Source organism: Pseudorca crassidens, chromosome 17 (genome assembly GCF_039906515.1).
Source record: "Pseudorca crassidens isolate mPseCra1 chromosome 17, mPseCra1.hap1, whole genome shotgun sequence".
Taxonomy (NCBI): Eukaryota; Metazoa; Chordata; class Mammalia; order Artiodactyla; family Delphinidae; genus Pseudorca; species Pseudorca crassidens.
This window is the reverse complement of record NC_090312.1, coordinates 67630057-67646247: the sequence shown is the minus strand read 5'-3', so window position 1 is coordinate 67646247 and position 16191 is coordinate 67630057. Positions and strand designations below refer to the sequence as shown.

The window sequence follows — 16191 nt, the reverse complement described above, 5'->3', positions numbered from 1 at the left end:
GCATTGTGGATTTCCAGTTTTCTTCAGTATCTTTGTATCTTCTGCTTCCAACTTAGTCCTGGTAGTTGGCGAGGCGCTCAAGATCTCTTTAACAAATAATGAACGATTGTGTAAACGGATGAGAGTGATTTCCGAAGACAAATTTGACAAGTATCAACATTATATGAACGAGTTCCACTCATTTTCTACCAACCTATTGGTTGGATTAAATTACTATTCATTTTTGTTCAAACGTGCACTGTATTATTTCTCTGTGCCAACAGGTTAGAAACATTTTCCGCAGAGAAAATGGTGTTTTGGGCACAGAAAATGATGCCCACGAGAATGAAAGATTTAACCCTGCTTCCAGGCTTTGTCCTTCGCGCGTGTCTCTCCCCTCTGTCCTTCCACACGGTGGTAAAGAGCGCCAGACTCGGACGAGGGGAAGCAGCGCGCAGGATGGCCGTTTGCTGGTCCTGGCAGCGAGGGTCAGGTCGGATTCAGATCTCAGCCCACAAGGAACGCGTGTGCCTGGGCAGGTTGCCGGCGGGCCGTCCATTCTGCGCACGCGCAGGCGGCCTGTGCGGCCCGCGGACCTGGCGGCGGCGCCGAGTGCGCGGCTCGTTTCTGCCGCGGTCTGGTGAGGAGCTGCGCCTCGGCGTGCTCGGCTGCCGCCGCAGTGCAGTCGCCGTTTCTGGTCACGCGCGGGATGCTGCTTCTGGCGTTGGGCGGCCCGTGGGCGGCCGGACTGCGGCTTGGTGGGAAGAGGACGGCACCGTGGGCAGCCACTGCGCTCCGAGGCCCTAGGGCGGCCGTCTGGCGGGCGGCCTCCTGCAGAGGCTCCTCGGGGCGGGGCGGCGGCGGGAGCGCGGGGCTGTCGGCAGCCGCGACGCTTCTGCCGTGTCGGTTGCGAGCGCAGGTCGGCGGTCAGAGGGCTCGCGGACCCGAGTAAGGGTGGGGGTGGGAGTAGCACCGGGCCTGGGGAGCCCGGCTCTCCCATAGCTTCTCCCCGGCCTGCACGGCGGCTCTGGTGCTGAAGGAGCCCCGTGCTATGGGGCTGGTAGGAGTGGCCGGCCTCGGCCTGGGCAACAGGCCGGTGCTCCCGGGGTTCGCAGCCCCCGCGAGTCCAGCAGTGTCCCTTGGAAAGTGCCTATTTTCTGGGCGGTTCCAGTCACTTTACAGAGATGGTTGCAAATCCATTGGGCTTGTGAGGACTCTTTTTTTTTTTTTTTCTGTCCTTGAGCGCAAGCTCGGAAGGGTTAATTTGCAGCGAAATTTAGATGCTCCACGTGGAGACTGAACTGAAAGAACTCGGGAAACCTGATTTTGAGTTTGTTCTGCTTTTTATTAGGTGGCTCTATTTTTAGGAATTCCTTTGCTCCCTGGAAAAATGGGATGGAGACGTTAATCCTTCTCATTTTAATCTGAATAAATTGTCTCCTAATCCTGCCCTGTAAAATATTAGGATTAGCAAACATGGTTGAAACTTGGGAGGAAAGGCCAACGCGGGAATTGGAATCTCATTAAATTTCAGCATAAAGGGATTAGGCATGCCTTTTACATCTTGAAGAGTGTGTGTTGTGAAAGTCATTTTCAGAGGTTCGGGCAACTCTTTTGTTCCTGTGAAATTTGATGTAGGAGTTCAAGTAAAATATTTTCCTTGCGAGGAGCAAGGGATGGATACGAGACCCTTGGGGAAAGAGTTATTATTATTATTTTTTTAAATACTAGCTATAGTGTAAATATTTAAGAAGTATTAAAAGCAGTCTGGACTTTAAACTTTCTGAATTTGCAGTATTTTACTTACATAATTAAACTTAATTTTTTAAAAAAGCTAATGCATTTAAATCTTTGACAGTTGGCCAAAAGTGATGTGGAGTAGGAGAAACTATTCCACTAACTTTTTACTTGTTTAAGGTCACACTTTAAAATGCTTCTAGCTGGGATGCAAACTTAGGTCTTCAAACTCCCAATTCAGTGTCTACTTGTGAGTGGAATTAAGGAAAGCCATTGTGTTACTCAGTTTGCTTTCTTTAGCTTTGTAGATGATTTGGAAGAATTCCTTACATCACCCCATGTGATAAGTTTTCTTTTTATTATATTTTACAAAATAAACTTAAAAAATTTAAAAGTTTATCATGTACTCACATTATAATGGTCTCTTTCAATAGATACCTGTTTCTTGGGAAAGATGTGTTCGATGTTTACACACACAGCTTGAAAAATCAGAAGATGGAAGGCTGATTTATACTGGGAATCTGGCCCGAACAGTATTTGGTGGGTAATCAGAAGTGAGGATATTTCCTTTTTTCCCCGCCTTTTACTTATAAAAAAAGGTTCTTAGCATATGATAACTTATTATTTTAGCACTTCGTAATTGCAAGACAGAAGGAAAAATTATAATTTTTTTCTTGTGGTGTGTTGATAAAAGATTTAGAGGTTAAGACCTTTGCATTTTTAGGAGATTTTTAAAAGGTTTTTGTAGACTCTTATGATTTTGTGATCTTATGGCTGGGCACTAAAGATTCCATCCTTTGGTCACCTCTTGGGATGTTTAGCAACAAAATAAAACAGAACAAAAAGTGTATGTAATGTTTGAATATGCAAAGGAAAAAAATATGGGCGAATACCTCTTAGGAGTAGTTATTTTGGGTAAGTAGACATTTACAGTATATGTTTCTAGATTTTGCAGTTAAAATGAGCAGTAATACTTTTATAATTCAAAGATATATTAATTTTACATTTTTTAGGTCATCTTAGAATTTTCAGCAAACATATTTACTTAGTGGTTTTCTAGGTAGTAGGGAGTTATCGTGGAGAAGGAAAGGGCAGTGTATTAGATAGCTACAAGTTTAAAGCTCTTTCCTTAGGTCATAATTCAGTATTTAGTATGGAATATTTTAGTAGGGAAAGTTAGAAGAACTTAGGTTTGTGATTTGTTCAAGTTCCTGAGGTTGTATTTCATTTTATTAATCTTAAAAAAAAAAAGTATAACCTGAAATACCTGGAGGATTATTTTATAGCCAAGTTGGCCACAAGATTTCTGTGTGTTTTTGATCATGCTGGTGTTAACCAGTTGTCTGAAATTTAATCTGGAAGTCTGTAAGTTCTCAAGAGTGTGACATTAAAATAAAGTATGTTTAAAATACAATTTTAGCTATTTAAAACTTTCTGGGAATAAGGAGTGATTATAATCACTATTGAGTGGAGTTCTGAAGTTACTGGAATAATCAGTTTTGGATGGTAGAAATTTCTTCAGAAGTCACAACATGAGTGGGCCACTGAGCCTGTGTCTCATCTCTGGATTGAGCCTGGGATCCCTAGACTGATGCCCTTGAGATGTGTTCACCGTGACCCCCGTGGTACCCTTCTTTCTGAATACAGACACCGTTCCTTCAAATGAAGGGAAGCCTTAATCCATTTTTTTCATGTTGCCACTTGACTCAATTCTGAAGAGAAGAGAATATAAATAGGAATTAATTTTAGTGTGGGTACAATATAATATTTGTGGAAGAGCAGAGCTACGCATGATATTCAAAGTTCTAGAACTGTAACCTGTAGAAGAATTTATTGTTTGAGTTCCTTCAATATTATAGTAATAGAAAGTCACTATACTTATCAGGGATTAATATTTTTTCTGTGTAAAACTGAGTGAGAGACATTAACGTAGCGGTACCATTTAAACTACCAAATTGGGTCCTAATTTAAAGATATTTGAAGGGACTTTTAGTTGATGGTTCTTGTTAATTCAGCAACAGAAAATTACGGATGTCATAGTATTCTCTTTTTAAGATGAGTAGAATTTGAACATGAAGATGTTGTGAAAGAAGGGCATCCCAGGCACGGAAGTAGTATGAGCAAAGGCATGAGAATATGTTTAGAAAATAGCAATTGCTTCAATCCAGGCATAATAAAGTATATGTATGTATTAGTTTCCTAGGGCTCTTACAATACATTTCCACAGGCTTGGTGGATTAAAACAACAAAAATTTATTCTCACAGTTCTGAAGGCTAGAAGTCTGAAATCAAGGTGTTGGCATTCCGTGCTGTCTGAAGGCTCTAGGAAAGAGCTTGTCCTTGTCTCTTCCAGCTTCTGGTGGCTCCCAGCAATCCTTCATGTTTCCTTGGCTTGTAGCTGCATAACTCCAGTCTCTGCCTCCTACTTCGCACGGCGCTCTCTGTGTCTCTGCTTGTCTTGTTCTGTCCTTTTAAGGATACTCTCATTGGATGTAGGGACCACCGTAATCCAGTATGATCTCATCTCAACTTTTAATTGTCTGCAAAGACCCTATTTTCAAATAAGGTCATGTTCTGAAGTTCTAAGTGGATGTGAAGTTTGAGGGGACACTGTTCAACCTACTATAGTGTGAAAGAGTAATGGGGAAAACAGGTAGTTGGAAGGGCTGAGGAGGCTTTTATATAGAAGGCAACTTGGTCCCCATTGAGTCCCATGTGTACCAGTGTCATGGCATCTACCTGTGGGGGGAAGGAATTATTTTAAAATTACTAATGCAAGATAATTAAGGCTTCAAGCAAGAGTGATGTATGAGAGTGTCTGCTTTGTTATAGCCTCACCAACAGAGTATGATGTCATATTTTCAGTTTTTGCCAGTTTGGGGGAAAAACGGTATCTCACTGTGTTTTTATTTTTTTATTTTTTTTAACATCTTTATTGGAGTATAATTGCTTTACAATGGTGTGTTAGTTTCTGCTTTATAACAAAGTGAATCAGTTATACATATACATATGTTCCCATATCTCTTCCCTCTTGCGTCTCCCTCCCTCCCAGCCTTCACTGTGGTTTTAATTGAATGTTTCTTATGATTGAGGCTTAGCATCATTTCATCTGTTGAAAGGCCGTGTGCATTTTTGTTTCATTGAACTGTCTGCTTATATTTCTGGCATGTTTGTTTATTGGGTTGTTGATCTTTTCTTCTCATATACTAGAAACCTTTTGTGTATTGGGGATATTAACCCTTTGTCATATAAGCTGCAAATATTTTTCTCATTTGTCTCTTTGTTTACGGTATTTATGTCCATGTACATTTTAAAAAGATGATCAGATTTATCAACTTTCCCCTTGATTGCCTCTGTATTTTCAGTCATAATTAGAAAAGTTTACCTATTCTCAGATTATAAAGGACTTCACGGGTATTTTCTTCTTATACCTCTCTTATTTTATACACTTAAATCTCTGGATTATATGGAGTTTTCCTGGTATATGGTATGAGGGATCGATTGAATTTTCTCTGAATCTGGTTGTCCTAGCACCATTTATTTTAGATTGTATCTTTGTTCTATACTAAATTTCTCTATGCAGTTAGGTTTGTGTCTAGATTTCCCATTTTTTTCCATTGATCTGTTTATGTACTGAGCCACTACCACACTGTTTTAATTATACAATCTTATGTTTTAGTATCTAACCCTCCCCCCTTTTTTTCTTCCTTTGTTTTTCCAAAATAACTTTATAATCAACCCTTCTAGGATCTCAACTTGCCTGTTTTCCAAACAGATGGTATTTGATCATGTTAAAATTGTACATTCAAGCTAAGAAAATTTACATTTTAAGTTATTTATTTATTTACTGTGGTAAAATAGACATAAAGTAAAAGTTACCATTTTGACCATTTTTAAGTATACAGTTCAGAAGTCACTGATTTTTTAATCTTTCTAACGTGATAAGTAAAAATACCTCCCTATTTTAACTTGAATGTTTTTCCGTGGTAAAGAAGTTGATTACCTTTCCCATATGTTTCTTAACCACTGGTGGTGTTTTTTGTTTGCTTGTTTTTCGATTTGCTGTTTTAATGCTGGGCACTTAGCCTGAAAAAGCCCCATATTGGAACGTTTTATGTTAGATCTGTGGAAGTGCTTGTTAATAGAGAGCTTTATTTGATTATCTGCTGACTGAATTAACTTTTATAGTATTCATAAAGATTTTTGAGTAATAGTAAACCTTTTATTGGGAGCTGAGATAGAAGCCAGTTAACCCTAAAGCGGACTTCCCAGCTGGAGAGGCAGCGCACTGTAATGGCCAACAGCCTGGACCCTAGAGTCAGATTGCCTGGGTTTAAATCCCAACACAGCTACTTGGTAGCTATGTGACATTGAGCAAGTACCTCGTATTTTCTCATCTTTTAAATGGGAGTGATGATGATGATAATTATACATCAGTCTCATAGGGTTTTTTTCTAGATTTCATGAATGAAATTTGTAAAGTGCTTAAAATAGAGCCTGGAATATAATAAGCACTATATAGGTGTTTTGGTTTTGTTGTTTTGATGATGATATTGTAGGGAGAAAGGTGGAAGAATTAATTGGATAGGTTGATTCTTTTATAAAAGTTAAAAATGTTAATCTTCTCCCATTTTTTTTCTTATTTAGGTGTGAAATGTTTTTCTTACTCTACAAGTCTGATCAGCCTTGCATTTCTACCGTACATTTTTGCACAAAATAATATTATATTTGGAAGTCTGCCTTTGCAAATCTTATTTTATGGCATCATAGGAAGCTTTACAGTGATCACTCCAACACTGCTTCACTTTCTTACAAAAGGCTATGTCGTTCGGTTGTACCATGAGGCCACAACAGACACTTATAAAGCCATTACTTATAATGTTGTGCTTTTGGAAACGAGTACAGTGTTCCACCAGAATGATGTGATGATTCCAAATAGCACACATGTGTTTACCACATTTTATGCTAAAACAAAATCACTGTTAGTTAATCCAGCACTCTTTCCAAACCCTGAAGACTATAACCATCTAATGGGTTATGACAAACCATTCACTTTTGATGTGGAAGAAGCCAGTGAAAAGAAACAGCTTAAAGAAGAGAAATGAGTCTGTCGTTTTTATGTTTGCTTAAATGTGATTTATGTTCCAGTGTATAATAATTGCCTTTACTTATGATTTTTGTTAGTGACTGATTGTTAAAAAACTAATTTGAAATTGTATCACAGAACTTTTACTTTCCAGAGAATTATGTTCCTTTGTAATAAAAAAAAGTTACATTTGAAAAACAAAACATACAATACTCTATCATTTGTGTTAAAAGGGTGTGAAAATACATGTATATGCTGATATATGCATGGTTACTTTTATATAATAAGTGTGATTGCCTCTCAGCTGGGGATTGGATGTCAGAAGCAAATGGGAAAGTTATTTTTCCTTTGTGTTTGGATTTTTCTAAGGATAAAGATACTACCTTTTCCCACATTGAAAACTCTTTAAAAATTCACAGATTATGGGAGACTGTTAATCTGCTTCCTTTGGCTCAGAGCACAGGTTTTTGCCTATCATCTCTGGCATGGCTGCCCACGTTAAAGATATCCATGTCCAGTAGGGTGTGGTTAGCTCTTGGGGAAGTGGTGACCTAAGTAGTATCGTCTTCAGTGGTTCCATTTGTCCCTCCATGTACACTCTCCTTTGTTACACCCTGACACAGTGGGAAAATTGTATGTACTACACAGATGGATAGTACCTTTTATAAAATAAAAGTCTCCATGCTAATGTTAAGTTGGTTCTTGTGAAGGATTTTCAGCCAGGAACAAAGGGCCTCAAATCATGCTATTTAGACTAGAAGATACTGATTAAGTGCCTAGAGGGTGTCAGGTACTGGGCTAGTTGCCAGCGTCACAGTTGAGAACAAAACACCCAGTCTGTAGAGAGCTGCCTAACATCTATCACCTGCCACGATGATAAATCTAATCTTTCTGGCTTGCCTGTGGTATGAGGGAGGTGGATGGAGAAGCAGCAGGGACATCACTAGTTCTTAGGGGAAAGATCAAGTCCGAAGCTGCTAGAAGGTTATAGGAGACAGCTTAAGGTAGAACAGTGCTCATCTTTCTGAGACTTAGAGCCTGCCCTCTGCTAGGATCAGCCAGCTTGTGGTCTTAGTAGAGGGCGGGCTCTATTCTTAGATGAACAAGCTGCCACCACCTCTGTCCTCAGTTTGGGCCTCTGCCTGTCTGCTTTTCTGTCCTTTGTCACCTAGATGTGGACCTGTTGCTATCTTAGCAGTTAATGTGATTTATATCTTTCTGTAAAAAGATTATTCCAGGGCTTCCCTGGTGGCGCAGTGGTTGAGAGTCCGCCTGTCGATGCAGGGGACACGGGTTCGTGCCCCGGTCCGGGAAGATCCCACATGCCACGGAGCGGCTGGGCCTGTGAGCCATGGCCGCTGAGCCTGCACGTACGGAGCCTGTGCTCCACAACGGGAGAGGCCACAACAGTGAGAGGCCCGCATACCACAAAAAAAAAAAGATTATTCCATAATCAAATACTCATTATCAAATGTTAGATAAATATTAGAAGAAAACAGTGTTGTTAACATTTCAAAGTTTTCTCTCAAGGGTCAGTTTTCTCATAACTTGTTTTTAGTACATCCTGTCTCTTTCTTTAAATGTCCTATATCCATGCAACCATTTTGTCACCTGTGGAGTGGAGTGAAAATCCTATTTTTATGAGTATCAATAATTCCTCAATTGTTTAGAGAAAAGAAAAAAGGCTTAAAGTACTACACGAGAAAGATGACTTCTCAAGGGCATGATTTGGAGTGAGACCAAGATGTAGAAAAGGATCAGCATGCGTAGGATACCATAATGGTTCATCACTGAAATAAGTCCGCAGAAACAGCTCAGGCCAAGGTAAGAAATATACGCACGTCCTTCCATGCCACTTTACCACCCTCTCCCCAGGCAGAGTAATCTTGGAAAGATTAGGAAGGTGGTGAGTCTCCCTCTACCTATGGGAAGGATATTGAGTCAGTTTTATTTGAGTCCCAAAAGGCAGGGTGATCCCCTTGGACCTCTGGGTTACATCAGATACTGTACCCTTTGATTATAAGATATAATCCTTTTCCTCAACGTAGATTACGTCATACTGAAAGACTTCAGCTTTTGGAAGCAAAAGTAACAAAACGGTCATTAGGTATGAATGACAGCCTTAGCTTGGACACATTCGTTAAAATTATACTCTGATTTTTTCAGAAAAAGTGACTCATCATCCAGATTCATTGTTTCATCTAGACCACTTGCCGTCTACTTTTATTTGGAACCAAATCCCAGACATCATAAGATTTCTTTCTTAAACTTTTTTTTAAATTTTTATAAATTTATTTATTTATTTTTGGCTGCATTGGATCTTTGTTGTTGTGCGTGGGCTTTCTCCGGTTGTAGCGAGCGGGGGCCACTCTTCGTTGTGGTGCATGGGCCTCTCACTCTGGTGGCCTCTCTTGTTGTGGAGCATGGGCTCTAGGTGCACAGGCTTCAGCAGTTGTGGCACGTGGGCTCAGTAGTTGTGGCTCACGGGCTCTAGAGCGCAGGCTCAGCAATTGTGGCACACGGGCTTAGTTGCTCTGCGGCATGTGGGATCCTCCCAGACCAGGGCTCGAACCTGTGTCCCGTGCATTGGCAGGCGGACTCCCAACCACTGCGCCACCAGGGAAGCCCAGATTTCTTTCTTAAATATTTAATTTTGTAATTCTACAAGATAAAGACTTAAAAAAATAACAATACCATCATAATACCTAAGCTGCCCTTGACCCCAGTGTTATCAAATACCCAGTCTACTCAAATTTCCAATTGTTTCATAATTTTCACCCCCATTTTGTTTGGATTAGGATCTAATTAAAGTTCCCACCTTATTCACACCTATTTTCTAAGTCTCTTTTAAGACTTCTAATCTATGGGCCCTTCTATATTTTTCACTTTGTTTTTGTTTTTTTAGGCCCTGCCACATGGCATGTGAGATCTTAGTTCCCCAACCAGGGATCAAACCCGGCCCCCGGCCGCAGAAGCACGGAATCCTGACCACTGGATTGCCAGGGAATTCCCTCTTTCACTTTGTTTCCCCCGCCACCCCCTGCCCTTTGCAAATCATCTGTTGAAGAAACTGAGTTTTTTGTTCTATATATGTTTTCATGGTCTAGATTTTCTGATTATATCCCCAAGGTGTAGTTTAACATGTTTGTCTGTCTACTGTATTTGTTATAAATTGAGGCTTTATCAGGTTGAGGTTTGATTATTTTGGACAAGACTGATTCGTAGCTGATGTTGTTTGTATTATTTTTCTATTGTTGCATAACAAACTGCCCCTAAAACTTAGAGGTTTAAAACATCAACAGACATTTATGATATTGCACAGTGTCTGTTGGTCAGGTATTTGGGAATGGCTTAGTTGAGGGGGTGTGGCTCAGGTTCTCTCATGGGGTTGCAGTCAAGATATCAGGCGGTGCTCCTGTCATTTGAAGGCTGGGCTGGGGCAGGAGGAACTGCTTCCAAGGTGGCTCACTCACATGACTGACAAATTGGTGCTGGCCTTTTGGGAGGAGGCCTTGGTTTCTTACCACATGGATCTCTCTTTAGAGCTACTTGTTTCCCCCAGAGCAATTGATCCAGGAGAGCAAGGTAGAGGGCAAAATGTCTTTTATGATCTACTTTGGAAGTTGCACATGATCATTGTGCAATATTTTCTTAGTTACACAGTCACCCTTATACATTGTTGGAGGGGACTACACAAGGATTTGCATACCAAGAAGGTAAGGGTCATTGGGAGCCATCTTGGAGGTTGGCTACCACCATGTTCACCCATCAAGAAGAATACAATGTCTTTCTGTCTCTCTCTCTGTGACGTTAGCAGCTACTAATGCTCAGTGCCTAAGTTTACTAATTCATTAGGTGTTGCAAAATGGTTATATTCTATCATTCCTTTTTCATATATTAGCTGAAATACTTCTAAAAGTAGAGAAAAGAGTATGAGAAGGCAAGGGAAACTTGCCTCTCTGTACTATTTGGTTACCGGTAGTTCAGTTTCTATAGAAAAGTCAGGATAAATGCTTGATTCTTTCCCTTTATCAGGTTTCAAAATAGAGTTGGTTTCCTAGCATCATCTGCTGATTAGACTTTAAAAAAATTATTATGAGCTGATTGATTTGAATATATTTGATGTATTTCAATTCATCGCAGTTACTATCTTATTAATGATCGTAATAGTCTACAGGTAGGCTGAATGTTCATGTCTGGAAGCTGTGAATGTTATGTTAAATGGCAAAAGGGATTTTATAGGTGGATCTTGAGTTGGGGAGATTATCGTGGATTATCCAAATGGTTCTACTGTAATCACAGGGCCCTTATAACAGGGAGGCAGGATATCAGGGGAGAGGCGATGTGACGATGGAAGCAGAGATGACAGTGCTGAACTTTAAGATGGAGGAATGGAAGGATTGCAGCTCTCAAACTGAAAAACGCAAGTAAACAGAGTCTTGCCCTGGAGTCTCCAGAAGAACTAGGTATGCTGACTCCTTGCTTTTAGCCCATTGAAACTGATTTCGGACTTCTGACCTCCAGAACTGTAAGAGAATTCATTTGTATTGTGCATATGTGTGTGTGTTTTCCGCATAGCATGGCTTGTGGGATCTTAGTTCCCCAACCAGGGATCGAACCTGGGCCCTTGGCAGTGAAAATTCAGAGTCCTAACCACCGGACTGCCAGGGAATTCCCCATTTGTATTGTTTTTTTAAGGCACTAAGTTTGTGGTTATTTGTTACAGCATCAATAGGAAACCCATCTTTGGTCAATGGGACTGTCATCAAATTGGGTGTCTAATATGATAAGATGTTTTAGGCTCATCTTGAACCTTTTCTGCCTCAGACCTGGAAACAGTAATTTCTCTAGAGTATTTGTTCCTTTTAGTGGGAAATGGTATTTTGAGACTACTAGAAGCATTCATGGATTTGTCCTCTTTTTTCCCCCACTTAAAAAATATGTAAAATACATATAACATAAAATTTACCATCTTAACAAAATTTTTCTTTTTTTGGCTGCACTGGGCAGCTTGTGGGATCTTAGTTCCCTGACCAGGGATCAAACCCACGTGCCCTGCAGTGGAAGCATGGAGTCCTAACCGCTGGACCTCCAGGGAATTCTCCATCTTAACCAATTTTAAGTGTACAGTTCATTAGTGTTAACTGTATTCACATTGCTGTGCAACAGATCTCTAGAACTTTTTCACCTTGCCAACCTGAAACAATACCCATTGAGCAACTCCCCATTTCCCCAGACTACGCCCCACCCCATGGATATTTACCTTAAAAAAAATGGGAAAGTAGTACAGTTCTTTAGTAAAACCTTTTACGAATATGATTATTTTCCTCTAAACCTGTAGGTTTTTAAGGCCCCAACTCCATGCTATTTTTTGGCTACTAATCCCAGACCATGTCCTTTAAAGAATTTCAGGTAGCAAAGCACCTAAAGGGGTGGCTGTTTTTCTAGAACAAAGTGAGAGTTTTGGAATGAAATACATTCCACACACAAAATAATGACCATTTTAAGGTATTCCCTGGACCTGTAATTTGCTAAAGTGAATGCATTCTCAAGCCTGGTGAGACCCCCCACCCACCATGCAGAACTACAGCTAATGTCCTGTGTCTGGGGTCTCATCCAGCTGGGCTCTACCCTCTGGCTGAACCTGTTGCCGAGCAGAAACACTTTGTGTGAGCCTGTTCAGTTCAGAGCTTTAGGTTCTGCTTTCTGGCCGTGAGAATTGTTGTATAAAGAACTTGTGGGAGGGAATTCCCTGGCAGTCTAGTGGTTAGGACCCCACGCTTCCAAGCCCAGCGGCATGGCCATAAATAAAGAAAGAAGGAATAGGAGAGGGTGCTTAGGGTTTAAAAAAAAAAAAACCTGTGGGAGAGAGAATAGCAATGCAGAGGGATAAAGAGTGCTAGTCTTTTGATCTTTTAAAGAAGACCTACAGGCTGGTTTCTTTACTATTGATTGGGAAATACCTGATTTTGTTTTTAAAGCTCTGTGCTCTCATTTGTATCACGTGTTCGCAAAGAGTACATTCTGAATCATTTTCCTTTCCTCTTGCAGCAAGTGCTCAGATATTAAACACACACACACACACACATTCAAAAGAGGAAACAGTCGGATAGGAACTCAGAAATCATGTGACTGATGACTAAGTTAAATTTTTTCTACTTATTAAAAAGGAAGAGTCTGATGATTAGTTACTGACTGTCCTTGCATTTTTAAAGTTTTGAAGATCCTGAATCATGTTCCCATTTATGCTTTTTTCCGCCCTGTTTTCTTCCACATTTACTGAACCTGGAGAGAAACGCTGGATCTGTAACTCCTCTGACACAAGTGTTTGGTACTCCTACTGTGGTAAGTACGAGGGCAAAAGCAGGTACTCATAATGTGAACTGTTCCAAGGGCAAGTTTTCACAGGAACCTTTTTCTGCTGTCGCCGGGCTGCAGGAAATGACCGTATGTTCCGGCTGCTGGGGAGGCTGCTGGCAGCAAAAGTGATGTCTGGTTCCTGCCCCGGATTTTCTCGATCCGTCACTGGCCTCACAGGTCTCTGAACTGTGTTGCACTTGACCTCCAAGTGCTTCTGTCCTTTCCTGTGGTCAGCTATCTCTACCTTGAACCCAGTTTCAGATTCTTCCCAGTTTGGGCAGAACTATCTGCTTCTGAGATTTTGCCTCAGCCCCAAGACTGACCGGGTCTTCTTGAGAAGGTAGAACAGTCCTAAATACTGCTTGAAATTGATTATAACTCCAGGCCATGATTTTTTTTTTTTTTTTTTTTTGCGGTACGCGGGCCTCTCACTGTTGTGGCCTCTCCCGTTGCGGAGCACAGGCTCCGGACGTGCAGGCTCAGCGGCCATGGCTCACAGGCCCAGCTTCTCCGCGGCATGTGGGATCTTCCCGAACCAGGGTTCAAACCCGCGTCCCCTGCATCAGCAGGCGGACTCTCAACCACTGCGCCACCAGGGAAGCCCAGGCCATGATTTTTTGTTTTCAACGTTATGTTGGGTGTATAACAGGTGCTCTGTGTTTCAGGCTGTGGTTTTTGAAGGCTCTTGGAATTACCTCCCTAATTGGATGTAAGGCTGATTCTGTCCGTTATTGTGTGACCTTGAGCAAAGTCTTAGCCTCTCTGTGCCTCAGCTTTTTTATCTGTAAAGTGAAAGTGATTTTCGAACCCATTTTACAAGGATTGTTTTGAGGTAAAATTTTTAGCACAGAGCCACATAGAAACAATAATATTGATTACTTTAAAAAAAAAATCAGCCACACTCTAATGCTATTTACTGGTTGGATCACTGTTGTTTTGTTTTATCTTGTTTTGTTTAGTTTTCCCTCTTTCTCTACAAATATCTGCTGGTCTGAAAGCACAGCTTCGGGGCTTGACTACTGTTTTGGTTTGGTGCTTTGCATTGTGTTGCTCACTATAGGTTGGTTGACCTTTTCTACCCACTAGTGGTATCAGGAAGGTTTAAGGGGATGCTCCCGAAAATACTTGCTAGCTGAAATCCTCATGGGAAAAAAGGATTTATGGTCTAATCATTTGGGGGAGATTTACAAATGTACTTTGAGTTCTGCAATAAAGAAACCTATTTAATCCCCCAATTTTCAGTTTTATTTTGTTTTATTTTTTGAGTGTGTGTTTACAATCCTGCAAATACACTCTGGCAAATATTAATATAAAGTTACTTCTGGGGGGCTTCCCTGGTGGCGCAGTGGTTGAGAGTCTGCCTGCCGATGCAGGGGACACGGGTTCGTGCCCCGGTCCGGGAGGATCCCACATGCCGCGGAGCGGCTGGGCCCGTGAGCCATGGCCGCTGAGCCTGCGCGTCCGGAGCCTGTGCTCCGCAACGGGAGAGGCCACAACGGTGAGAGGCCCGCGTACCGCAAAAAAAAAAGAAAAAAGAAAAAAGTTACTTCTTGGGAATTATGGTAATTGCCAGATGTGGGAACAAGACCTAAGTGTATGACTAGTCTCAGGCTGGTGGCTTTTTTTTCTGTTTGTGATTATGCTGCATTCCCTGAAAATTCCCCACCCCGCAAGGTCAGTTTACACTGCCCTGTTCCAGGCCCTCTTCAGTGCACTCGGCCCCCTTCTTTCCACTCCTTTGGCGCTTCTGCTCCATGCACTGATTATGCCACCTTCTCTGTGCTGTATTTCCTATGGCCTTTATTTATATAACACTTCATATTATTATTTAGCTTTTAATCTTCCAGTAACACTAACTCAGTTTGTCTTCTGATTTGATTTTTGAGGAGAGATTTTATGTTTCTCTCCAATGCTGAGAAATTCTGTGGTCCTTTCCTGCTGCCCCATGGATATAGGGACCGTGGAGAGCAGGTGGGATATACAGCTAAGCGAGACCCTGCTTGCTGCCATGCCCCTCTCCCCTGCCCCTGCCATGTCAACCTTTCCCTGCCTTAGAGAATCCATCCTGACTGAGATGGAAACGCGTCATTTGTGGGAAGCACTGATCCCTCTGGGTATTATTGTCAGGAAGTTGGTGACGACAATTCAGTCCTTTCTGTGAGGATGATTCCCATTTGGCCAAGCTACTGGGCATACACGGTATACCTGTTTGCTAGGGCTGCCATAAAAAACATCACAGACTGGGTGGCTTAAACAGCAGAAATTTATTTCTCACAGTTCTGGAGCCAGGAAATCCAAGATCAAGGGTCAGTTGGTTTGATTTCCTTCTGAGGCCTCTCTCCTTGGCTTGCAGATGGCTGTCTTCTTGCCATGTCTTCAAATGGCTTTTTCTCTGTATGCACTCATTCCTGGTGACTCCCTGTAGGTCTAAATCTCCTCTTCTTCTAAGACACCAACGGTATTGGATTAGGGCCTACCCATATGACCTCATTTTAACTTAATCACCTCTTAAAGGCCCTGTCTCCAAAGACAGTTACATTCTGACGTACTGGGGGTTAGAACTTCAACATATGAATTTAAGGAGAACACAGTTCAGCGCATAACATACAGAAATGGCAAGAATTGGCTGTTTTATCCTCCACCTTTGGAAAAGGCAGAAAATGTGGCTGTCTGAGTCAGTCCACAGAGCCCTGGACATACACCGTCCTGTAACCTAGAGTTGTGAGACTCAGCTCTAACCTTTTTTTGGGCTATGGATAGTCCTGAAACTCAAGGAATTCATGGATTATTTAATTAAACCAATATTCACTGAGAATCTGGCATGTGCCTGTTCTAGACACTGAGGATATTATCTAGCAGTGAACAACAAGACAAAAGTCACGGGGCTTCCCTTGTGGCGCAGTGGTTGAGAGTCCGCCTGCCAATGCAGGGGATGTGGGTTCGTGCCCTGGTCCGGGAGGATCCCACATGCCGCAGAGCGGCTGGGCCCGTGAGCCACGGCCGCTGAGCCTGCGCGTCCGCGTCCGGAG

The 16191-nt window shown here is 41.7% G+C and overlaps 2 protein-coding genes across 6 annotated transcripts in view; both read left to right on the top strand.

Moving 5' to 3' along the window:
• The first annotated feature begins 625 nt into the window (after positions 1–625).
• Positions 626–7012, top strand: TMEM70 (transmembrane protein 70). Of its 2 annotated transcripts, none has more exons than XM_067712032.1 (3): positions 626–886; positions 2151–2256; positions 6364–7012. In XM_067712032.1, exons 1-3 carry the CDS (start codon positions 689–691, stop codon positions 6819–6821), a joined length of 762 nt encoding a protein of 253 aa, XP_067568133.1. In that variant the 5' UTR covers positions 626–688; the 3' UTR covers positions 6822–7012. The 2 variants fall into 2 exon arrangements, with proteins under 2 accessions (XP_067568133.1, XP_067568132.1); XM_067712031.1 differs by having other exon boundaries at positions 626–898.
• Positions 7013–9834: 2822 nt separating this feature from the next.
• LY96 (lymphocyte antigen 96) overlaps positions 9835–16191 on the top strand; it is a 75812-nt gene continuing 69455 nt past the window's right edge. For 2 of the 4 annotated variants that reach the window (XR_010936459.1, XR_010936458.1), the window contains exon 1: positions 9842–13147. Coding sequence is in view for 2 of the 4 variants with exons in the window: in XM_067712033.1 (XP_067568134.1) it covers positions 13036–13147 (112 nt within the window). In the remaining 2 variants the exon portion in view is untranslated. Of the gene's footprint in view, positions 13148–16191 lie in introns of all 4 variants that reach the window. The other 2 variants (XM_067712033.1, XM_067712034.1) reach the window with 2 other exon arrangements.

Excerpts from the sequence above, each read along its gene's own strand:
- TMEM70 (XM_067712031.1), top strand. The coding sequence starts at position 689 with ATGCTGCTTCTGGCGTTGGGCGGCCCGTGGGCGGCCGGACTGCGGCTT. Across the intron at positions 899-2,150 it reads CGTGTCGGTTGCGAGCGCAG|ATACCTGTTTCTTGGGAAAG; the intron begins GTCGGCGGTCAG and ends CTCTTTCAATAG. Across the intron at positions 2,257-6,363 it reads TCTGGCCCGAACAGTATTTG|GTGTGAAATGTTTTTCTTAC; the intron begins GTGGGTAATCAG and ends TTTCTTATTTAG.